A 26051-nucleotide genomic window follows, 5' to 3' on the forward strand; every position below is an offset into this window, starting at 1 on the left:
CTGTATGGTAATTTTAACATAGGAGCATTGAAAAGAAAGGGGTGGCAGACAGCAAGTCAGGGAGCGGGAAAAAAGATAGACATGTTCAAGCTGCAAGGCCTTATATCCAAAATGTAATTTTTTTTATAATTTTTTTTTTAAAGCAGGAAGGGAAAGGGGCAGAACACACGAGACTGTAAGGTCCTTATCTGCTCTCACATTCTGCCAATTCTGCATGAGAAAAAAAATTATTTGTCATTATTATGGAGGGATTTGAACCCATGCTGCTAAACACACCGCCCCTGATTCGAAAAACGGATGCGTTATGGGAGCAGCGACCAAAACAGCTCTCCTCCTCCTCCTCAGCCAAAAGCAATTTCTTTTTCTAATTTTAGTTATGCACAAGCCTGCGGGCATCATGAGCGTTTAGTAATTAGTTTTATAATTACTGCTGTTTTGCTCGCTGTCATTCAATTTTTCTTACAGCCCAGCCCGGGAATGCAATGTCTCTTGCCCACAGCTGTGGAAATTGCTCTACGATTAGAAAGCAAAAAAATAAATAAAAGAAACGGGGAGATAACGAACAGCAACAGTCTTTGTTGGGTGAGATGTGATGCCAAATTTTGCCTGTTCCAGTTAACCCCTGAAACAAAAGAGAAACGATTCGCCTACGGCTGCGAAGCAAAATGCATGAAGATGTTCTAACCGGCTCCAAACCTAGAACGTTTCTTACTCTATTCTTATTATTTCAGATGAGTTTGTGCCAAATGGCACAGGGGGAGAAGGGAGCCAAAAGATCTGATTCAACTGGACCTCTTGGAATGTGGTTGGTGCCGTTGACATTTTGACTTTAAAGGGGTACTCCAGTTCAGGAAAATGTATCCCCTATCCATGTGTCTGATCGCGGGGGTCCGACTGCTGGGACCCCAAAATCTCCTGCAGAGAGAGAGGCGGTCAACACACGTCCTCCATGTATCTCTATGGGAGAGCCAAAGAGCGGTACTCCTGTATATCCGGCTCTCCCATAGAGATGCATGGAGGGCGCGTGTCGACCACCGCTTTGTGCAGTGGTTGCAGATTCCCCACAATCAGACACTTAACCCCTATCCTTTGGATAGAGAATAAATATTCCTAATCTGGACTTCTCCGTTAAGGCCCCGTTCACACGTACAGTATCCTGCACACATTTAAAGCTGCAGATTTCATGCTGGGTTCAATCAATTAGTTTAAATCAAAACCTACAGCGGAAAATCTGCAGCTTCGAGACCTATATAATTGGTGTGCAGGATACTGTACACGTGAATAGACCTTAAAGGGGTACTCCGCTGCCCCAGCGTTGGGAACATTTTGTTCCGAACTCTTGGAGCAGGCGGCGGGGGTCGTGACGTCACTGCCACGCCCCTTGTGACATCACGTCATGCTCCCCTCAATGCAAGTCTATGGGAGGGGGCGTGGCTGCCACCACGCCCCCTCCCATAGACTTGCATTGAGGGGGTGTGGTGTGACATCACGAGGGGCGTGACGGTGACTTCACGACCCCCGCTGCCCACTCCAAGAGTTCTAAATGAATGTCAGGTGCTGCACAGAGATCGTGGGGGTCCCAGCGGCGGGCCCCTGCGATCAGACATCTTATCCCCTAACCTTTGGATATGGGATAAGATGTTTAGGGACGGAGTACCCGTTTAAGGTTCCGTTCACATAAAGGAAATTCTGCACGGTAATGCGCTGTTTTCATAGACAGCAATGCATTTCCGGGCGAATTCCGCAGAATGATCTGACATGTCAGTCTGGAATATGAATTTCCGCGGCAGATGTTTCCGTGTGCACAGTGCAGCAGAATTCCATTGCACACAATTGGAGTCTGCTGCAACAGAATGTTGCTCAAAAATTCCGCCATGTGAATGGGGCCTATTGGGAATCTGTCAATAGTTTAGTACCCGCAAAGTTACTGACCATTTCCTAGAGAACAGGGAGATGAGTTCAGTTGCACAAATGAAAAAAAAAATCACCCAGGCAGCAAATCAGCTTTTCTGGGCAGAATTTTCCGAGGAATCCGGATTCACAGAATCCTATTGAGATCAATGGAATTTGCTTGGAATTAATTCAGAGGAATATCTGTAGTGTGCATGGGCCCTTATGGTGTTATTGCAAGTGCCAAGGGGCAGATCTCCATAGAGCAGTGATCTCTAAACTGTGGCCCTTCAGCTGTTGCAAAACCAGAATTTCCAGCAGTCTGGGTGTTGTAGTTTTGAAACAGCTGGAAGGCTACAGTTTGGATAGATGAGGAGACGAGTTAAAACATACTTTAGATAAGTAAGAGATCTTAGCACAACCTATGAGCTTTTGTCTGTCCGGGCATGCTGGGAGTTGGAGTTTAACCACAGCTGGAGGCACCCTGCTTGGGAATTACTGAACTGTATTAACACTGTAGGAATACAGGACGAACTTTATAGACCTGCGTCTTTTTTCCATCCTATCAACTATGTAACTAGGCGACAGGTCATTACCTTAAAAACACTAAAGGAAGATAAAATATTTATTTAATGAATATATATATATATATATATATATGTATATATATATATATATATATATATATATATATATATATATATATAGTTCTCTTGGTTCCGAGGCTCTGCACATATGATTAAAATACATAACATGAATGCAAGTACAGTGATCATGACACAGTAAATGACAGATTGATATAGTGGGAGAGAGGCTATCTATCTACTATCTATCTATCTATCTATCTATCTATTATCTATCTCATATCTATCTATCTATCAACTATCTATCTATTATCTATTTCATATCTATATCTATTTATCTCATATCTATCTCATATCTATCTACTATCTATCTATTATCTATCTCATATCTATCTATCTATCAACTATCTATCTATCTATTATCTATTTCATATCTATATCTATTTATCTAATATCTATCTCATATCTATCTACTATCTATCTATCTCATATCTATCTATCTCATGTCTATCTATCTATTTATCTCATATCTATCTATCTATTTATCTCATATCTATCTCATATTTATCTATCTATCTCATATCTATCTCATATTTATTTATCTATCTATCTCATATCTATCTCATATTTATCTATCTAGCTCATATCTATCTCATATCTATCTATCTATCTCATATTTATCTATCTATCTCATATGTATCTATCTATCTCATATTTATCTATCTATCTCATATCTATCTATCTCATATCTATCTATCTATCTCATATCTATCTAAAATCTATCTATTTATTTATTGATCCCCTATCTATCTCATATATATTCGTCTATCTCCTATCTATCTAAAATTATATATCTATATATAAATATATATATAAATACACACACATATACACGCACATATTTAACATCAGGGTGCCCTTCACAGAACATAAAACAATAATAATCCCGCCGACCAAATAATATTATAATAATACAAGGAATCATTTACTTTTATGTACAGGCCGCACAAGCTGCAACAATTTCTGTCCCCCCCGTCCTCTCAACCTACTTCCCTATAGAATCCATCACATGTGGAGAAGAACATTTGACAAATACATTTCCATCCGCTCCCCATTCTTAACTGTATGAAAATCGTCAAAAACACGAATAGCAGAGACACCGATATAATGTATTGATGAGCCCAGGGGGTAATGAAACCACTAACAAAAGGGGGAATCCAATTCTGTGCAAATGGTTGAATAAGGTCTCTATACCCCCCCCCCCCCCCCCTCTACCCTGAATAAAAGGCTGTGTCTAGATTTGAAGCTGCAATACCAGACATGACCACTAACAAACGGGGTGCTGTTTCATGACGATGTACTACTGTATCGATAAATATTTCTGCACCTTATGCGGCTATAGAAATTTAGACAATTTTTGAAGGAAATAATAGGTAATAAAAAAAAAGCAGGTAACACCGCATTGCGGTATATTTAAATATTGGGTTATTGGGTGGAAACTGCAAAGGATTGTGGGTTCCGTTATGATATGTGAATATGATCTGGTAGCTGGCTATGTTGGGGTTAATACCAGACAGCCTATGTTTTCAGCGCTGTCAGTCAATGAGTACGCCGGACTCATTAATCTGCCATCTTTGTTTACCTCATTGCACAGCCTGATTAAATGAATGATTGCTGACAGCTCTATGCATTTTTATTGTGCATACCCCGACAGCAAAGAACCGTTTAATGTCAGCGGGTACGGGGCTTAGAAGGGAAGACGCCGGAGCTGTGATGGGAGCCGAGCAGGGTCTACAACAGTGTTTCCCAACCAGGGTGCCTCCAGCTGTTGCAAAACTACAACTTCCAGCATGCCCGGACAGCCGTTGGCTGTCCGGGCATGCCGGAAGTTGTAGTTTTGCAACAGCTGGAGGCACACTGCTTGAAAAATGGCATAGAGATATATTGCCTATTGCCATTTAAAAAAAAAAATTTTTTTGTATATCATTATAAAATCTACCTCTTAACAGTGACGCACCTTTCACGGAGGTGTTGGGAGGCGGGCCTTCCATGCGTAGGTTCCATGGTGGGTCTCCCTGGTTGGCAAAATCTCTCATCTTTAGGTAGCTGATGGTCAACCTGATGATGGAGGCCTTATCCAGTTGACTGGTGATGGCTGCGGGGAGGGGAAGCAGTTTGGCAAGTTCGTAAAACTCGAAATTTTCCTTTCCGCGCCGAGAGCGAGCAGCATCCCTGGATTTCTCTTTCCGCAGGGCTTGTAAACTGTTGGGGTGAGAAGAAGAAAAAACATACAATGAAGAGTCACAGCTAATATATGTAAAAGGACATTTAATACTTCACAATCAACAATACATACTTTTCCCACCATCAACAGTTTTTAACAGGGTAGAAGATGAGTGTCTGATCGGAGGAGGTAGAATATTGGGACCTCCAAGGATCACAAGAATGGAGGTCCTGTGACAAACTAATGGAAAGTAGAGGGGGGGTCCCTCCGTTCCAATCTATGGGCCTAAGATAGGCAAGTACAATGTTTGGCTATCATCATCAGGCCCATAGAGGTGACTAGTGAATGCTTATCCGACCACTGCTTCATTTAATTGATGGACATGTCACCCCTGTTCTTGTAATTACACGGCCCTCTAGACCCGTCCCGTTCTTCTCCCATCAAAAATAGAAACAGACTTAAAAAAAACGGACAATAACGGATGCAAACAGATGTTATCCGTTTGGATCCGTTATTGTTCAGTTAAAGGGGTTATCCAAGAAAAAACTTTATATATACATATATATATATATATATATATATATATATATATATATATATAAATCTCAACTGGCTCCAGAAAGTTAAACAGATTTGTAAATTACTTCTATTAAAAAATCTAAATCCTTTCAGTACTTATGAGTTGCTGAAGTTGAGTTGTTCTTTTCTTTCTAAGTGCTCTCTGATGACACCTGTCTCGGGAACTGTCCAGAGTAGAAGCAAATCCCCATAGCAAACCTCTTCTACCCTGTGCAGTTCCCGAGACAAGCAGAGATGTCAGCAGAGAGCACTGTTGCCAGACAGAAAGGAACAACTCAACTTCAACATCTGTTAATTATTGGAAGTATTTAGATTTTTTTAATTGAAGTCATTTATAAATCTGTTTATCTTTTTAAAAAAATTTTTTCCTGGAATACCCCTTTGAATTACAGATTTAATCCTGCATAATCCTGCCCATCACAGACAGTCATTTCCATTAGTAAAATAAAGTTTACGCCCATCTGATCATTCCCTTAAAGGGCTACTGTGGAAGGAAACATTTTTTTTTCAAATCCACTTGTGCCAGAAAGTTAAACAGACTTGTACGTTACTTCTATTTAATTATCTTAAAGGGGTACTCCAGTGGAAAACCTTTTTTTTTTTTTTTTTTTTTTAATCAACTGGTGCAAGAAAGTTAAGCAGATTTGTAAATTACTTCTATTAAAAAATCTTAATCCTTCCAGTACTTATTAACAGCTGTATATATTACAGAGGAAGTTCTTTTCTTTTGGAATGTCTGTCCACAGTGCTCTCTGCTGACACCTCTGTCTATGTCAGGAACTGTCCAGAGCAGGATAGGTTTGCTATGGGGATTTTCTTCTGCTCTGACACGGACAGAGGTATTAGCAGAGAGCACTGTGGACCGACAGAAAATAAATGCAAAAAGAAAAGAATTTCCTCTATAGTATACAGCAGCTAAAAAATACTCAAAGGTTTAAAAAAAAAAATGTTATACAAGTAATTTACAAATCTGTTTAACTTTCTGGCACCAGTTGACCTAAAAAGACCTAAAAAAAATGTTTTCCCCTGGAGTACCCCTTTAATCCTTCCAGTACTTATCAGCTGCTGTATGCTCCACAGGAAATTGAGTTGTTCTTTCCTGTCTCACCACAATGCTCTCTGTTGACACCTCTGTCCATGTCAGGAACTGTCCAGAGCAGGATAGGTTTCCTATGAGGATAAAGAATCAGGGCACCCTAAACTTTTTAATGATAGCACAATATATTTTTGGGGGGATTGGCCATACGTCCTCTATTGTCTTTTACATGACATTGCCATGGCATAATCAAATGATAGAAACTATATCTCCCCTTTTCTGTCCTCAGCTAGGAGAGCATAGTAGACAAAGGGGGAATATTCAAAGACTTGTGTTATTAGGATTCTACTTAGCGTCTCAAACAGTGTTAACTGCGCCTCAATTTCAGAAGTGTGTTTGGTCTTTTGAAAATTTGGGGCAAATAGCACAAATAGCCAACCATTTAACATCAGGTATTCTTGGTATGAGCTGCGACACTTTGTACGCCAGAAAATGGTGCTAAACCTTTGAAAATATGGTGCTAATAGCACAAAAAGTCTAACGACACCCCTTTAAAAAATAAAAAATAAAATAAAAAAAAATGGCTAACAGGGCGCTAAATCAGGTGCTAAATATCTGAATAGTTTGCGTCACATTTTAAGCAAATGGGGCGCAGTTTAAGCAAAAAAAAGTGGCGCTAAATTCTTTGAACATCCTTTCAAAATTCTACTAAAAATGGGCATCTGACTCAAAGTCTAGAAATGCCACCTTAAGGGTAGGGTCACACGTAACGATGACCCGAACCATTTTGTGCCTCCAGCTGTTGCCACCAACGTTCCTACGCCTCGCTCCGCCCCTGGCCTGCTTGCAGCCACTCAGGGGATTTGTGAGTCGTCGAGTCCACTCAGACATCGTGGAGCAGGCGCCATGTCTGAGTACACTGCAAATGCGCATGTCAGAGTGCATTCGGCGACTCACAAATCCCGTGTAGCTGCTTGTAGTGGAGGAGTTCTGCTGCGAGCAGGCCAGGGGCGGAGCTAGGCAGGGGAACGGTGGTGGCCAAAGGTGGAGGCACAAAATGGAACAGGTCACCTGCAGATCTGCAGCGGGGGTCCCCAGGGGGATAAGATTTCTAGGGGCAGAGTACCCCTTTAAAGGGGTACTCCAGTAAAAAACATTTTTTTTTCCATATCAACTGGCTCCAGAAAGTTAAACAGATTTGTAAATTACTTCTATAAAAAAAATCTTAATCCTACCAGTACTTATCAGCTGCTGAAGTTGAGTTGTCCTTTTCTGTCTGACCACAGTGCTCTCTGCTGACACCTCTGTCTGTCTAGTTAAACAGATTTGTAAATTGCTTCTATTTCAAAATCTTAATCCTCCCAGTACCTATCTTTTCAGTCTGGCCACAGTGCTCTCTGCTGACACCTCTGTCCATGTCAGGGACTGTCCAGAGTAGGAGCAAATCCCATTAGTAAACCTCTCCTGCTCTGGGACAGTTCCTGACATGGACAGAGGTGTCAGCAGAGAGCACTGTGGCCAGACTGAAAAGATAAGTACTGGGAGGATTAAGATTTTGAAATAGAAGCAATTTACAAATCTGTTTAACTTTCTGGAGCCAGTTGATATTTTTTTCACCAGAATACCCCTTTAAATGCACCCAACTTAACCTCTTACATTAGTTTTAATGTGCATTATGAACAAACAATTATGGTATAGAAGTGTACTTGAGCTCTGAGACACTTGTGTGTTCTATTTGGGATTACTTATTGGGCAGTAATGCCAACTTACTTTTAAACTTTTTAAATTCAGTATTCCCAAAAAAAAAAAATAAATAAATAAAAATTCTCTGAAATCTGGTAACCTAATTTTGCACATCAATGATTTAGGGTTAACCTCCAGTACTGCCCCGCTGCAGTCTCTTTCCATAGTGTCAGCCATGCACCAGGTTATGGATTTTCCTGAGCGCACCTTCTATTAATCAATTATTCCAGCCTGGGAGACGGAGAGGCTGCTCAGCATCCCCAACTCTTCCATCAAAAATTCATCAAAGGCCGGAGTTCTGTGGCTTTGAAGCTTCCCTGCACCTCTCGTGTTTCGATGACTAGCGATCAGAGGCACCACCCGTCGCTCCCTACTCTGGCCTCTGTAATGGGAAAGCTTGTTCTAACATGCTGAGCTTTCGCGGCATCTAACGGGAGAACAAATGCAGAGGAGCCACTGCTGGGACTCCTTAGGAAACCATGGCGCTATTCATATCAGCCAACTCACCGCCAAAGGTACCCGACAAGCAACTCTATGGAGGCCGGTACTGTCATAGTACTCACAGGAGAGCTAAACCTTTACCTACAGAAAGAAGCACTCCAAAAAAACTAAAAAAATTCTCCCCCAGTTTGTAAGTGGTATAGCCTAAACAAAGGTGGGGTTAAAAAAACGTATAAAGTTATTTATTGCGTTTTCGAATGGTCCTGCCATTACACTACGTGAACCCCGTTCAGACTCTCCGAATCTCATTAGGGGAGATTTATCAAAACCTGTCCAGAGGAAAAGTTGCCCAGTTGCCCATAGCAACCAATCAGATTGCTGCTTTCATTTCTAACAAGGCCTCTGCAAAATGAAAGAAGCGATCTGATTGGTTGCTATGGGCAACTGGGCAACTTTTCCTCTGGACAGGTTTTGATAAATCTCCCCCATGGTGTTTGCTGTGCGAATTAGAAGTCACTTTGTTTATTTATTTCTAAGAGCTGAATGTCAGAATATACAAAAGTGACTCCCGGTCCGCACAGGAGTCACGTGGTATAATGAAAAGACCAAACAGAGGATAAAAAATGGAGGACTAAATAAAGCATACTTTTTTTTTTTATGACACGATTTTTCAAAGTGTTACTGTTATTACAGAAAACTTTTAATATGTCGTAGAGACGTATGAAAAACTTTGATCCATGGGGGTTCGGCTGCTGAGACATCCACCGATCACCAGTATACACGGGGAGAAATGTTCGACTAAGGTTAGGTTCAGACTACGGAATTTCTGCCTGCAATTCCGCTTTGAAATTGCAGGCGGAAATTCCGCTTGCTAAAATGTACTGTATAGTGAATGGGTTTCCGTTCACAAATTCACACTTCCCATAGACTTGCACTGAGGGGGGCAGGGCGTGACGTCATGAGGGGCGAGGCTATGACGTTACGAGCTCCCGGCACCGGCTCCAGCATTAGGAACAGTTTGTTCCAAATGCTGAGCAGCGGAGTACCCCTTTTAACATGTAAAAAGTTTTCTTAAAAGACACTTACACTTTAAGTTATGTCAAATACAAATGGCGGACAATAATCTCTTCCTGGAAGTGCTTTTATACTGTTTACAGAGTTCTTTAAAGGAAAACTGTCACATATTTCCTCCTGCACTATCCACAGGTATTGTTGGATAGTGCGGGAGACGCTGATTAAAACGAGCCCTACCTTGGTCTGATCCGCACCGCCATTCGCCCGCAATTGTAGTTTTAATCTCTGTGTATATCCGGCTGTAACTGGCAAAGGCGGGGCTTCTGCGGGCTAACTGGCACTGACATCAGAGCCGCTCATGAATATTCATCCCTCCCTCTGGTTAGGAGCGGTGAAGAGAGCGAGAACAGGAGGGATGAATATTCATGAGCGGCGCTGACGTCAGTGCCAGTTAGCCCGCAGAAGCCCCGCCTTTGCCAGTTACAGCAGGATATACACAGAGACTAAAACTACTATTGGGGGCGAACAGCGGTGCGGATCAGACCAAGGTAGGGCTCGTTTTAATCAGCGTCTCCCGCACTATCCAACAATACCTGTGGATAGTGCGGGAGAAAATATGTGACAGTTTTCCTTTAAATCCAATGAATATCAAAGCGTTGTCTAGTTAGCGGTTTCATATCTACTGTATACATGCACGACCATTAAAGGGATTGTCCACTTTGGACAATCCTAGTTTGTAAGAAGCTTCGACAATACAAAGTGTCGTGTGGGATCCTGAGTAATCAACTGCAATCTGTAAGGAAACCTGGGAATGCCTAGAGTCTCTTCAGTGCCCCCGAAGGACAAATCACAGATTACACAGCACCTGTTCAAATCAATGGGTTCTCTGTATAATGCAAGACAGGACAGGTCCTCCAGAGTGAGAGACGCTCTTTATAACCACTCTCTAATCTGGCTAAGAGATGAGAATCCCTCTCTGTTAACTCAAAATTATTTAATAGGGTATATGAAATCGGGGTTCTAAAGTAGACAATCCCATTCAATAAGAACTGTATGAACTGTAAGGTTTGTAAATTACTGACACTTAAAGGGGTAGTCCAGTGGTGAAAAACGTTTCCCCTATCCGACCGCTGGGGCTCCCTGCGATCTCTCTGTACGGGGGCCAGGCTCTCCAGCCAGATAGCGGGTGTCGACCCCCGCACGAAGCGGCGGCAGACACGCCCTCTCAATACATCTCTATGGCAGAGCCGGAGATTGCCGAAGGCAGCGTTTCGGCTCTGCCATAGAGTTGTATTGAGGGGGCGTGTCGGCCGCCGCTTCGTGCGGAGGTCAACACGCCCCCTTCCCACGGGCTGTCGGGGCTCCGTACAGGAGATCGCAGGCGGCCCCAGCGGTCGGACCCACCGCGATCTCAAACTTATCCCCTATCCTTAGGGGATAAGTTGTTCACCACTGGGTCACCACTGGACTACTCCTTTAAAGGGGTACTCTGGCCCTGAGACATCTTTTCCCCTATCCAAAGTATAGGGGATAAGATGTCTCACCGTTGGGGACCCCTGCAATCTTGTATTCGCCACCCACTTGTTTGAGCTGCACGCCGCGGTGCCAGCTCACAAACAGCTGAGTGGCGACCACGGGGCCGGAGTATCGTGACGGCCGTATCCTTATCCCCTTATCCGGCTGTTTGTGAGCTGGCACCGCTGTGTGCAGCTCGAACAGGTGGGTGGCGAATACAAGATTGCGGGGGTCCCCAGCGGTGAGACCCCTGCGGTGAAACATCTTATCCCCTATCATTTGGATAGGGGATAAGATGTCTCAGGGCCAGAGTACCCCTTTAAAGGGGTATTCCAGGATTTTTTTTTTATTTGACTATGCTACAGGGGCTGTAACGTTAGTGTAGTTCATAATATAGTGTCTGTACCTGTCTCTGATGGCTGATCTCATATTCTTATGTGATCTTTGCTCTGGATGTTCATTTTTAACAGTGCGGCCGAGACACGACATCACTTCTCAGGTGATGACAGGCAGCCTGTCTGCTTCAACAGCTGGAGGCACCCTAACTAGAAAGCACTGACCTTTTTCATTGAATCTAGCTTGTTTGTTGTTCAATAGGTGGGTTGGCTGATGTGTGGGAGGTAGGAAAGTGGAATTCTGGGATTTGTAGTAAAAAAAGAAAACTTCAACAGGAAACACTGAGGTTCACAAAAAGAAAGCCACAGCTTTTTGGTAATCTTACAACATAGCCGTTTAACCCAAAGACAAGCGCAGATCCTTCCTAAGCATGTCCATTACTGTCTGGAAGGTATGTGTTAAAATCACCTTATGGTGGAGAACCCCTTTAAGTTAAACTTTTGACATGTTGCACAGTTATGAAAAACTACCTTTTGTCCAGACGCTTGTAATCCCAAAAAACTAGCAGAAAGTGTGGAGGTATAGAAGCAAACTAACTTTTATTCTATACACCATTGGCGCATTTCGGGGTTAAGCACACCTTGCGTTATTTGTGTATAGAGTAAAAGTTTATTTGCTTTTCAACAAAAAGGTAATTTTTCTTTGCCCACATAGAGTACCACAACAGGACACTGTTACGTGAACGGATCGTCTTTAAATCCTCTGTAAATCACTTATCCTGAAAAGCATGATAGGCATAATTTCTTCACGCACAATGTGAAGGCTAATCTATAGAACCCTCAAAATCCCCTTTTAGAGGACCCCTATATTTAGGGTAACTCACAAGGCGTTGTCCTCTGGTCTTTTTTTTTCTCTCCTTACAGATTTATGCCAAAAGTAAAGATCAGTCAGGGTCTCAGTGCCGAGACCCCCTCTGATCATTTGTTATAGCTGGGTAAAGTGCACTTTACTCCCTGGTTCGGCAATGAATGGGCTCCAATTAGTCAGCTACCGAGCAAGATAGTGATGAGCACAGCTGTATGCTTCACCCAGTCATAACTAACTATTGGAGCTGATCTCAGCACTGAGACCCCGACCGATCCTAACTTTTTGACACGTCTGTGCAACATGTCACAAGTTAATTTAAATGACGGTTATGCGTTAAAGGGGTTATCCAGGGAAAAACTTTTTTTTTTATATATGAACTGGCTCCAGAAAGTTAAACAGATTTGTAAATAAAAAGAAAAAAAAGATTTGTAAATAACTTCTATTAAAAAAATATTAATCCTTTCAGTACTTATGAGCTTCTGAAGTTGATTTGTTCTTTTCTGTCTAAGTGCTCTCTGATGACACGTGTCTCGGGAAACGCCCAGTTTAGAAGCAAATCCCCATAGCAAACCTCTTCCAAACTGGGCGGTTCTCGAGACACGTGTCATCAGAGAGCACTTAGACAGAAAAGAACAACTCAACTTCAGAAGCTCATAAGTACTGAAAGGATTAAGATTTTTTTAATAGAAGTCATTTACAAATTTATCATTTGTGAAAGAAGGTGTACTCAGCACCACTGTCTTCACGCTAGCTGGAAAGGAATGCCCGGACGTAGTACTCTTCCCCTTGCAATTGCTGTAGGTGCAGATATCGGTGCTCATACGCTTGCAATCAACAGGTGTATCAAGTCCAAACAATGAAGATAGAAAAAGCGGAGCACTCACCACATCAGACTTCTTGCTGCAAAAAGACTTTATTCACATCGTCTTCAGGGGATACAAGCAGGGATGTGCGGACGGGGGTGCGGGGGTGCCCTCTCGGTGACGGACCGTTCGGCGCCGGGAATATCCAGGAAGACGATGTGAATAAAGTCTTTTTGCAGCAAGAAGTCTGATGTGGTGAGTGCTCCGCTTTTTCTATCTTCATTGTTTGGACTTAATTTACAAATGTGTTTAACTTTCTGGAGCCAGTTGATATATAAAAATGTTTTTTCCTGGATAACACCTTTAAAGTCCAAATAATTCTACAGGGTGTTTAAAGCGTGCTATTCCATTCGTTTTTTACCATAGGTTGCCAACGGCTGTCCGGGCATGCTGGGAGTTGTAGTTTTGCAAACAGCTTGAGGTCCACAGTTTGGAGACCACTGCTCTACACGGTCTAATAACAAACAACTTCTTAACAAACAGATGACACAATGAAACAGTATAGTCACCACGACCCGCCGTAATCTCATTGGTCACTGTATGCGGTTACTGGCCAGATTTGTTGCGCTGGTGACATCATAAATGTTACTGATCAATTATTTGTGATCTTGTAAAAATGCTTTATTTTAAAGTAAACATGTAATAAAAAAATATATATATATATATATATATACATATATACATATATATATATATAAAAATCACATGGCGCTAAATAAAGTTTACACCCTCAGCGTAAGAATTTTTTTTTCCTCCCCTTCCTCCGCGCCGTGCATCACCCTGTCGTGTTCTACAGCAGTGATCTGCCATTTATATCAGGCCAAAATACGCTGCTATATTTAGTTGTGAAATTGGCCTTTTATGTTCCTGATGCTTACAGAGTCGAGGAGAAATTAATGTTGACAGTCGCAGGCGGCTCGCCTTAACCCTTTCAGACTTGCAGCGCTGAAAAAGCTGCACGCCTGCCTGTGCCTACGAAAAGGAGCGGAGCAATAAGGGCCTGCCATACAAGACCGCGACAATAACCAGAACCGCTATTAGATTAATCATCAGATTATTATGCAGATCAACCATGAACGACTAAACAAAAATGTATCAAAATGTATCCAAAAAAAATAAAAAGGCAAAGAACTACAGATATTCCAGGAATAATATTAGATTAGCGCCATCTTGTGTTTCTTTCCCATAGCTTTACTGTGTCCACCAAATTTAAACGTGCCAAGGTGGACACTGAAGTTTATTCTTCCTTGTCCTTAAATCCCTAGTAAGACTATGTTCACACTGCTATTGTGCTCTGACCCGTTTAGTGTCCGTTTGCCTCTTTTTATTTTATTTTACGGACTGTAAATGGGTAGGAGCACAACTGACACTGCTGCTGGGTTCCGACAGATCCCATTGACTTGAATGGGGTCCGTCCGGTGTCCGGTATCTTAAGGGTAAAACTCCGATTAAGGCTGCATTCACACCACGTTTTTGCAATACAGTTCCCGTATCAGATTTTTGATGAAAAACTGATTCCTCAAAACCGGACTAAACTGTATCAAAATGTGTGTACAAATTTTAACCCGTATACGGTTAAAAACCGTATACGGTTTAAAAAATGATGTCCGGTTGCATCCGTTTTTTAAAGAAAAAAAGGTACATACAGTTCGGTACGGTTCCCATTGACTCCCATGTTAAAAAAAAAAACGTATACGGTTTAATACAGTTTTTTTCACCCGGACCAAAAACTCTGGTAGACTATGGTTTTGGGTACGGGAAAAAAACTGACAAAACCGTACAGGATGCAAAACGGACACAACCTGATGCATCTTTTGGCATACGGATTTCAATGGAGAGTCAATGCATACGGTTTTCAATACGGATCAATACGGTTTTTACATAGAAAACGTATACGGGAACTGTATTGCAAAAACGCGGTGTGAATGCACCCTAACTCCCGTCCTTCCGACGTAGTGATCAACACCGCTCCCATCACCGGAGCACAGCTAGTTTGACCCTGCTCTCTGCTGACATCATGTGCACAGTGCTCTCTGCTGACATCTCTGTCCATTTTAGGAACTGTCCAAAGCAGCATATGTTTTCCATGGGGATTTTCTCCTACTCTGCACAGTTCTTAAAATGGACAGAGGTGTCAGCAGAGAGCACTGTGCTCGTGATGTCAGCAGAGAGCTCTGTATTCCAAAAAGAAAACAACTTCCTCTGTAGTATTCAGCAGCTAATAAGTACTGGAAGGATTAAGATTTTTTAATAGAAGTAATTTACAAATCTGTTTAACTTTCTGGCACCAGATGATTTAAAAAAAAAAATAAAAAAAATAGTTTTTCACCGCAGTACCCCTTTAAGTCTTTTACATAATAGAGGTATAATGTTTTTCCCCGCCTTACAACTTTATGATCCATAATAGTATATTTAATCCTATCCGCTATCTGCTAAACAGACAAATAGGTAAAAAACTGCAGATAAATGCAATTATCACAGGCAAGGTCTGAGATACAAGATGGGCAGAATAGAGGTGTCACGTCCCATTACTACACTGACACCTGACGTACCGGGCGACCCTCACTCGGGTCAAGTGCCCCCCTCCCTCCACTGCTTCACATGTCAAATCCAATCAGCAACAACAAAGCGCGGGGTGAGAGAACACAGCTGTACGGTGCTAAGTCCTGACAGCGACTACCGCGAATTGTCAGCCGGGGACATGGAATGTAAGCTTCTCTGTCAAGGAAATACAACCATAAGATTTACCTTATTCTGTAAGAGAAAGAATATACATATTGCTTTGTATATATAGTAGCAGATTATACAACAAAATTGCTGATTATCATTACCAGGGGGAAAGCCGAATACATTTTTACGACCACGCCCCCTTCCAAAAAAAGAAAAAAAATGTGGAAGAAAAATTGCATGCATTCAGGCTGTACCTACGACTATAAGGGCCCCACCAGTAAGACGAGCCTAAGGGCCCATTTCCGAGCGGAATCAAGCGTAAAAATTCCCGGTGTATTCACACGGCAGAATTTCCGCTGCAGAAAAAATCTGCCGCAGAAGCTCAAGAAAATTCAGGAATCCCAGAAACTCAGATTCAGGAATTCGAAGAAAGAATGAACATGTCAATTCTTTCAGTGGAATCCTCTCAGAAATGCATTGCCGTCTATGGAATTGGCTCATTTCTGGGCGGTCCTAGGTTGGTCTTTTCCCTCTTTGAGTGATTTGCTACTTAGGGCCCATTCACATGGCAGAATATTTGCCCGGAAAAAGAGGGAAGAGGCCAACCTATCACTGGCTATAACCTTTAGGACCCATGGACAATATGGATATTAATTAATTCTGAGTGGAATCTACGTGCACATACCAAAAGTTCTGTAACAGAATTTCTGACGCGGATCCGTATTCTGTATTAATTATTAAAGTTAAACAGATTTGTAAATGACTTATACAAATAAATTCTTGACATTTCAGTCCTGTGGGGACCTTTACTAACAAGAGAGAAACGTATAAGCTCAGGTATAAATAGTTGGTATAAATGCACACACACACACACCTGTGCACCCAAATACATATATATATATATATATATATATATATATATATATATACACAATACAAATCCGTACCAAATATATATATATACAATACAAAGCCGCACCAAAATCCATATGAACTGGTGCAGATATGATGCTGTGGGATTACATGCAGAAATACTGAAGACTTCCTGCTGCAGAAAATCCATAGCATTTCCTTTTGGGTCCCAGAACCAGGAAGTGCTGTGTGTTGGAAACCGGGAGCAGCGATACCAGACGTCACGGCCACACCCCTTGAGACGTCACACCACGCCCACTCAATGCAAGTCTATGTCACTGCCACGCCCCTTGTGACATCATGTCACACCCCCTCAATGCAAGTCTATGGGAGGGGGCGTGGCTGCCGCCACGCCCCCTCCCACAGACTTGCATTGAGGGGGCGTGGCATGACATCATGAGGGGTGTGGTGCCCGCACCCACCGTTCGGAACTAAATGTACTCCTTTAATGAAACAGCTGATAACTATAGGAGAATTCAGATTTATTGCAGAAATTCACCCTAAGGATCTGTTCACACTACCAAAGTTAAGCAAAGATTTTCCTCGCGTATTTCGAAATTTTTCCACTTGGAACAGAAATTATCTGGATTTGGCGCTTCCCCGGACAGGAGTGTCACCTCATTAATAGACAGGACATCCGCCGGAAGACTGAACATTGCCGGGAGTTGGATTCCATGCTGCAAATGGAATCCATTCAGAATTTCTGTAGAGTGAACGAACCCTAAAGCTGGTTTCACAGTAGAGTAATAGGGACGGATTGTTGCGTCCATATTACAGCATAAAAACGTGGACAGTCCTGGTGACCCAAACCGAGACCAGGACCTGCAGACATTCTATGGATGCAGAAATGTGATCATATCCCACTATTGTGGAATCGGCCATAGATAGCTCTGTAAGGGTGCGTTCACATGTGCTTATTTTTGCTGCTGCACATTTTGCTGCCCTTTGACTTTAATGGGCAGCAAAATCTGCAGCAGAAAATATGCACATGTGAACACACCCTTAGGGCGCATTCACACATAGGGAGAATTGTTGCAAAAATTCTGGTGATGGTCTTGCAGAGGTCCATGTCCTGACCGCCAGAACAACCCCAATCGGATGAGAGGAACCGATTTTCAGTCCCACTTAGCGCTTTCTGTCGTAGAGTCTCACATAGCGTGCGCTCATTTATATTCTATATAGAGTGCAGCACTAAAAGTTTGGAAGCTTTGAATTCCCTTTGCCTTTTACCACCTCCGCTGGGAGATAATTCCATGAGTCAAACCATTTTTCTGCAAGGGAGAAAGCGTATTGTTCACAGAATCGCAATACAAACAATATTAATGTGTTACACCCCCTCTGGGGTTAAGAGCATTTTATCTGTGAATTCATTATTTTGCCAACACCGGATAAAAAGAATCTCAGAGCTTTGTAATGACGGAACCTACAGCTGATTTACACGGAACTACTGCAATTTCAGCAATTCTCTCCTCAAAATCATACAGGCGTATGTCTCCCTCGACCAACCCATATCACACTTGACTGGCAAAATGATGGCCTGGCGTTTGGTTAAATTGTTCTCCCTGTCAATAAAAAGAAAAAAAAAAAAAAAGCTCAGGGAAAACCGTCCGCGTCAGCCACCCATCTCCCAATATCGCCAGCTCTGCGAAGATTAAGGAGATCTTTTTTTTCTGAGCAGATTTGTCCTTAAAGGGACATTGCATCCCAAATATATTGTTGAAATGAAAGAATATCCAGCGCAGCAGCTCGAATGCAGGAATATTTATTTCAGTGCAGCAAAACACACGGACCAGGAAAGCAGTGACGCGTTTCGATTGTATAAGTGATCTTAATCATACTGGCGCCAGTATGATTAAAGGGGTATTCCAGGAAAAAAACTTTTGTTTTTATATCAACTGGCTCCAGAAATTAAACAGATTTGTAAATTACTTCTATAAAAAAAAATCTTAATCCTTCCAATAATTATCAGCTGCTGAAGTTGAGTTGTTCTTTTCTGTCTGGCAACAGTGCTCTATGCTGACATCTCTGCCCGTCTCGGGAACTGCACAGAGTAGAAGAGATTTGCTATGGGGATTTGCTTCTACTCTGGACAGTTCCCGAGACAGGTGTCAGCAGAGAGCACTTAGACAGAAAAGAACAACTAAACTTCAGCAGCTCATAAGTACTGAAAGGATTAAGATTTTTTAATAGAAGTAATTTACAAATCTGTTTAACTTTCTGGAGCCAGTTGATATATAAAAAAAAAGTTTTTTTCCTGGATAACCCCTTTAAGATCGCTTAGACGATCGAAACGCGTCACTGCTGTCCTGGTCCGTGTGTGCTGCTGCACTGAAATAAATATTCCTGCATTTGAGCTGCTGCGCTGGATATTCTTTAATTTCTCCCATTATCTTCAGCACTGTCCAAGCTGATCCGTGACGCAGTAGGCGTTCTAAGGGGGTGAGCTGGTTTACCTTGGTTTGCTGTTTCAAATATATGGTCGTCCTAGGTGAAAAGCCTTGCGGCCACAAATAGATATAAAATGTGTGTTAAAGGGGTACTCCAGTGGAAAACTATTTTTTTTTTTTTTTTTATCAACTGGTGCCAGATAGTTAAACAGATTTGTAAATTACTTATATTATAAAATCTTAATCCTTCCAGTACTTATTAGCTGCTGAATACTACAGAGGAAATTCTTTTCTTTTTGGAACACAGAGCTCTCTGCTGACATCACGATCACAGTGCTCTCTGCTGACATATCTGTCCCTTTTAAGAACTGTCCAGAGTAGGAGAAAAGCCCCATAGCAAACATGTGCTGCTCTGGACAGTTCCTAAAATGTCACGCCCCCTGCCATAGACTTGCATTAAGGGGACGGGCCGTGATGTCATGAGGGGCGGAGTCATGACGTCACGCTGCTCCGGCCCCTGTATCGCCCTTCATTACGCACAGAGCGAACTCACTATGTGCAGTAATGATGGCGGGGTGCCGCAGCGGGACCCCGGCGATCTGACATCTTTGGATAGGGGATAAAATGCCATTGGCGGAGTACCCCTTTAAACTGTATCAAAACGTGTGTACAAATTTTAACCCGTATACGGTTAAAAACTTACACAGTTTGAAAAATGATGTCCGGTTGCATCCGCGTTTAAGAAAAAAACGTATATGTTTTTAACTTTTCATTCCATTATGAATAAAGTTTCACTTGTTTGATTGAAATTCCAAGAAAAAAAACTTTGCAAAGTCAAAAATGTATGGTGCATACCATACGGATTGAACTGTATGCAAATACGGTTCTGTACGGTTCCCATTGACCCCCATGTTAAAAAAAAAACTATATGGTGTCAATACGGTTTTACACCCAGACTGAAAAAAAGTGGTAGGATACGGTTTTGGGTACAGGAAAAAAAAATGGACAAAACCGTACAAGAAGCAAAACGGAAGCATCATTTGACATATGGTTTTCAATGGAGAGTCAATGCGTACGGTTTTTATTACGGTTCCGTACGGTTTTCAAATTGATAACGTATACGGGAACTGTATTGTAAAAACGTGGTGTGAATGCAGCCTTACCCGACACACAGTAAGGACCCATATAGCCTCCACACACTGCGGTGCAGGCTTCACCAGATGTTTAAAGATTTTATACCCCAAAAGCAATATTTCTAAGGCTGCGTTCATATCACGACTTCTCCATCCGACTTGAGTAAACGATTTTATAATTTAAAATCGTATGAAATCGTATATAAAGTCGGATCCATTGACCTCCATGAAAAAAATCGGATCCATTACACACATCCGATTTGATCCGCATCCGATTTCACACGATTTTTGTTCAGGTCTGAAATCCTGGTCAACCCCGATTTCAGACCCGAACAAAAATCGTGTGAAATCGGATGCGGATCAAATCGGATGTGTGTAATGGATCCGATTTTTTTCATGGAGGTCAATGGATCCGACTTTATATAGGATTTCATACGATTTTAAATTATAAAATCGTTTACTTAAGTCGGATGGAGAAATCGTGATGTGAACGCAGCCTAAGTATGTCAATATTTTTTCTATTGTAAAAAAACAAAAATCCTTCAGTATGCCTCCATATGACATCGGAGTAGGGGTCAAAACAGAACCGTATGGCCTTGGTTAGGTGCCTCAGATAGGTAGCTTTCTTCTACAGAGATTTCAAAAATTTGTTTCCTGGCTTTCTGAATATTGAGGAGCAATTGATATAATTGGGGGGGGGGGAGGGATTTTTAAAGCGCACCTGTCATATAACAGTAACAAAATAATGTTTATATATGTTACTCACTAGGTCATGCAGATTCTTTAAAGGGGTTATCCAGGAAAAAAACTTTTTATATATATCAACTGGCTCCAGAAAGTTGAACAGATTTGTAAATTACTTCTATTAAAAAATCTTAATCCTTTCAGTACTTATGAGCTTCTGACGTTAAGGTTGTTCTTTTCTGTCGAAGTCATCTCTGATGACACGTGTCTCGGAAAACGCCCAGTTTAGAAGCAAATCCTCATAGTAAACCTCTTCTAAACTGGGCATTTCCCGAGACAGGTGTCATCAGAGAGCACTTAGACAGAAAAGAACAACCTTAACTTCAGAAGCTCATAAGTACTAAAAGGATTAAGATTTTTTTAATAGAAGTAATTTACAAATCTGTTTATCTTTCTGGAGCCAGTTGATATATATATATATAAAAAAGTTTTTTCCTGGACTACCCCTTTAATTGTCTTTTTTATGTGTCTCACAAATCCCTGCTGCTCACTCATTCTAACATCCAATGCTCAGGAAGGGGCAAGCACTGATCCCGCCCTCACTCACCATGCATTAACTTCCTCCCCGTGTCTCTTCATCCAATCACTGCAGGCTGCTCTGTAACCCCCTCCTCTGTGTTTTCAGACAGGAGTCTGATAGACAGGACAGGAGTGAGCACTGAGGAGAACTAGTCCCGCCCTCACTTCCTGGATTTTATCTCAGCCTGTGCTTCAGCTGGGACAGAGATGATGCTGCAGCCGGACAAGATTATGCTCTGGATGGTATGGGGACCCGTAGTGGTCTCTTTTTTGGAAACCAAGATTATTTTAAAAAGAAAATAGATTTAGACAAAGGTTAATGTTTTGAAAAGATCTACAAACATATGAAAAGTTTTTGATTCTGACAGTGCCCATTTCATGTCTGCATCTGGTACATTTGAGCACAAGAAAGCACGTTTTTGCTCAAGCCCCAGGTTTGTACAAAGATTTAGCATTTTTTGCAGATCACCACTGCACTTGCCAAGTGGGCAGGGCATGGTGCACTGAGGGGCGTGCTTTGTGTGAAAAAAGCGTGAACGCCCCAAATGTAGTTGACACCTAGGGCCGCCATCAGAGCTGCACACAAGAAAGGAATTCCTTACTAAATGTTACTACAAGGTCACTAAAGGTCACTGGTGAATCAAACGTGTGGAACCTATGGAAGAGACATTAAAGCGTACCCGTCACATACAACAAATATACATTTTTAATATATCACTCAGTACCTAATCCTGACCATGTACATCTAATTTTTATGTATATAGCGCCTTTATTTATTTTTTATTACACTTTTAATTTAGCTCACTAGTCTGAATTCCTCTCAAAGGGAGGGGCGTGGCCTCACTGTGCAGGTCTCCGCCCCCTCCCTCAGTATGCCGTCTGCTCACATCTCCACTAGCATTAGCAAAACTACAACTCCCAGCTTCTTCTCACTGACAGTAGTGGGACACAAGCTGACAGTGGGAGGATTTTTCCTCCAGCTATGAGCCCTGCACTCACAGCTGTCAATCAAGGAAGTGTGTCCATGACATAGGAGATGATGCATGGACACAGCAGGACTAGTATGTGTCCAAGCAGGCAGGGGGGCAGTTGTTTGACTGGCTTTATCAGTATGAAATACTGAAAATTTTCTAATGAAAGCAATTGCAAAACCTATTGGTTATACATGCTTTACAACATATCATAAGTTTTTGTATCTGACAGTGCCCATTTAAGGAATATTCATCCACAAGGATCTCAGGTTTTCCTATGTACTGTGCAAACCTAATGGGTGTGTTTTGAGGTGCGGGGCTTTGGATATACATGCAATACAAATACAGCTGTCTAGGCCTGTTGATTCTTTTGCATCAAGTCACCTTTCATATATTGTAAAGAACATTTATTGGAGCACGTTGCCTGAAGTATTTTCTGACAAGTCAAAGTTGGGACTGTGCATAGACATCAAGAAGAACTTTATCCAAAGTACTATGTACGGTGAATACAGGGACTGCGCAATGACTATTAGAGTGCGTTCTGTATACATATAGGTTGGTGGCGGTTGAATAAGTGTGTAAAAAGAGTATACCTATCTAGCCGTTGTCTTATCATGATACATAAATAAAAATGAAGGGTTAAAAGGTTCCTTGACTACTCTACTCTATATTTTCCTAAAACCTTCTTCTAAAGTCTTCTTGTTTGTCTTTTAAATACCCTCTTGCGTAATCACAGTAATAAAAGTGAATTCGATGTTAAAGGGGTTCTCCGCTGCTCAGCGTTTGGAACAAACTGTTCTGAACGCTGGAGCCGGGAGCTTGTGACGTCATAGCCTCGCCCCCTTATGTCACACCCCTCCCCCCTCAATGCAAGTCTATGGGAGGGGGCGTGATGGCTGTCACGCCCCTCCCATTATCTTGCATTGAGGGGGTGGGGTGTGATGTCATGAGGGGGCTGGGCTATGACATCACGAGCTCCCGGCGCCGGCTCTAGCGTTTGGAACAGTTTGTTCCAAACGCTGAGCAGCGGAGCACCCCATTAACATCACACCCCCTCCCATAGACTTGCATTAAGGGGGTGGGTCATGACGTTATGAGTGGGCGGGGCTATGACGTTACGACCCCCGGCGCCGGCTCCAGTGTTTGGACCAGCTTTTTCCAAGCGTTGAGCAGCAGAGTACCCCCTTTAACGTCACGCACCCTCCCATAGACTTGCATTGAGGGGGTGGGGCGTGACATCATGAGGGGGCAGGGCTATGGCGCCACGAGCTCCCAGCGCCGGCTCCAACGTTCAGAACAGTTTGTTCCAAAGCTGAGCAGCGGAGTACTCCTTTAAGTAGACCAAAACCAGGAACCAATACATTTCTGACATGTTATAAAATAGAGACATGTAAAAAGTTTTAATGTGTGTGTGTGTGTGGGGGGGGGGGGGGTCAAAAACATATGACATGTGGTAGGGACAGGTCAAAAGTTTTGATCAGTTGAGGTCTGAGTGTTCAGACTATGACCCATAGCCAGAACTATCTGGGAGAAGAACGCAGACAAACTTACAATGTAGGTCTATGGGACTCTTACAACTGAACACGGAACACTTAGACCCCAACCTATCAAAACTTTTCACATGTCTCTAGAACAGATCAAAAGTTTTAAAGTGAAAGTGCTGTTTCTCTCTGCTGTCTCCACGCTACTGTGTACAGAAAGTATATGGAGCCCATACACATTAGTGCAGGGAAAGCGGGGAGAGTGCAGTGAAGCAATTCCCATTCCTTCTATCACCAGGACCGCCCATGGATGGAAATTTTCTAATGTCTCTATGACATGTGAAAACATTTCTGAAATGACAGGGTATGTTCACACTACGGAATTCTTATAGAATTTCTGCATGCAGAATTGTGATCAATTGTGATCCGCATTGGTTTGAATGGGTCTTCCATGGACCTATTCGCATTGCGGAATTTCAACGGTGGAGAAATCCACCGCTATAATTGATCAGCAGAAAAAATAAGCATGTTCATTCTTTTGGTAGAATTACGCTCACAATGCATTGCCGTCAATGGTGGCCGCCAGATGGCATCTCCGCTCCCGGGCGATTCTGTAGTGTGAACATACCTTTAGGCTATGTTCACACTGAGAACTCTAGGTGCACATTCCCATTGCAGCGGGCGGCGCTCATATTACTGGCGCACAGACCTGGGCTACCCCCATTAACGGCAATGCAGTCTGTGCGGAATTCCCCTGAACTACGGTGGAATTTCTGTTGTTTAAACTATGCAGCGGACAGCAATGGCAAGCGGAATTTCTCAGTGTGAACTGGCATGTATATAATTTGCTTTTGAATCATTTGTATAGGGGTAAACCAATTTTTTTGTCCTAAGACAATAACGTGTGCCTATATGTATAATAATGTATATTCCTTAGGTCTTCAGTAACCATCACGCAGTTGGCAGCAGCAATGCCCACCCATCATGGAGGACTACCACTCTGCTGCCAACCCCTGAGATGGCCGCTCTGCAATCATCTCCTTGTTCACTGCAGATTATAAGCAGAACTGTGATCTTCATGAGGATAACAAAGAAGGACGAATTGTTCAAGGTGCATCATAGATTTCACAGCAACGTAATTACATTTCATTCTAAAACCAGAACGTTTGATGTGACCGAAATAAAGTAACTATTATTTGCGCTCATCTTTCTGCTTGTAAAATGACATTGGGTATGGACGGGTGCAGGAAAACTAAATGGTTACACCCTTCCCCGACATTTCATCAGAATTATGTACCTTAAGTTGAGGTCTGGAGGACAAGGAATGGGACATGCGGTCATAGGCCTGGAGGCTCCCCTGCCATGAGAAAAAAACAAATTACACACATGAGGCAGGTTATCACCCTCTATAGCCATGCACCTCTTTATGTCCCCAGTCCTCCAATACAACTGTTTGTAAACTTAGCCTTTATAGTGTTTTTTTCTACCACATTATAAAAGCAAACCATAATGAATAACTGCATTAAGGTCCCTTCAGCTGTAGCCCATAAAGTATTTTTGTGAGCTATACCAGGGGTTTCTCCCTAATCTTTCCATAGATCTTCCCCAAAAGTCTACTATGGTTTCCCAACCAGGGTGCTGCCAGCTGTTGCAAAATACAACTTCCAGCATGCCCAGATGATTTCATAACTTACCTACATAGCTAATTATTAGTTATAAAAGTCATAAAGTCATGTTTTCCTTCTAAGTCTACGTAAGTCATACAGATGGTGCTGAACTGTACAAGGCTCAGTCCTGGAAGCTAAACTCTGAAACAATGATTTTATGACTTTTATAACTTTAATCAGCTATATAGGTACCGTAAGTTATAAAATAACCGGTCATGCTGGAAATTGTAGTTTTACAACAGATGGAAGTACCCTGGTTGAAAAACACAGAGCTATACAACTGTCTCAACTTTTCTACTTGTACTGTGAACGGTCTTTATTTATTAGTGATTAATAAATAATAAATTAGTTTTTTTTTTTAAGTGCACAAAAATAGTACGAGTACAAGAAAATTTATATCCATGATTATTATTATTGTTATTATTATTATTATTTTTTTTTAAAGGAATGCAAGGACGTTTGTTAAAGGGGTATT

At 42.1% G+C, this 26051-nt stretch overlaps 1 protein-coding gene across 9 annotated transcripts in view; it reads right to left on the reverse strand.

Annotated features, from left to right (window-relative positions):
• The window catches only part of NPAS3 (neuronal PAS domain protein 3), a 464246-nt gene that overhangs the window by 247739 nt on the left and 190456 nt on the right, over positions 1-26051 (reverse strand). For 4 of the 9 annotated variants that reach the window (XM_056547020.1, XM_056547017.1, XM_056547024.1 and 1 more), the window contains exons 2-3: positions 25207-25266; positions 4474-4736 (exon numbers count right to left, since the gene is read on the reverse strand). In XM_056547020.1, the coding sequence (XP_056402995.1) occupies positions 4474-4736; positions 25207-25266 (323 nt within the window). Of the gene's footprint in view, positions 1-4473; positions 4737-8563; positions 8799-25206; positions 25267-26051 lie in introns of those variants that run through there. The other 5 variants (XM_056547023.1, XM_056547018.1, XM_056547019.1 and 2 more) reach the window with 3 other exon arrangements.

Source organism: Hyla sarda, chromosome 11, assembly GCF_029499605.1.
Source record: "Hyla sarda isolate aHylSar1 chromosome 11, aHylSar1.hap1, whole genome shotgun sequence".
Taxonomy (NCBI): domain Eukaryota; kingdom Metazoa; phylum Chordata; class Amphibia; order Anura; family Hylidae; genus Hyla; species Hyla sarda.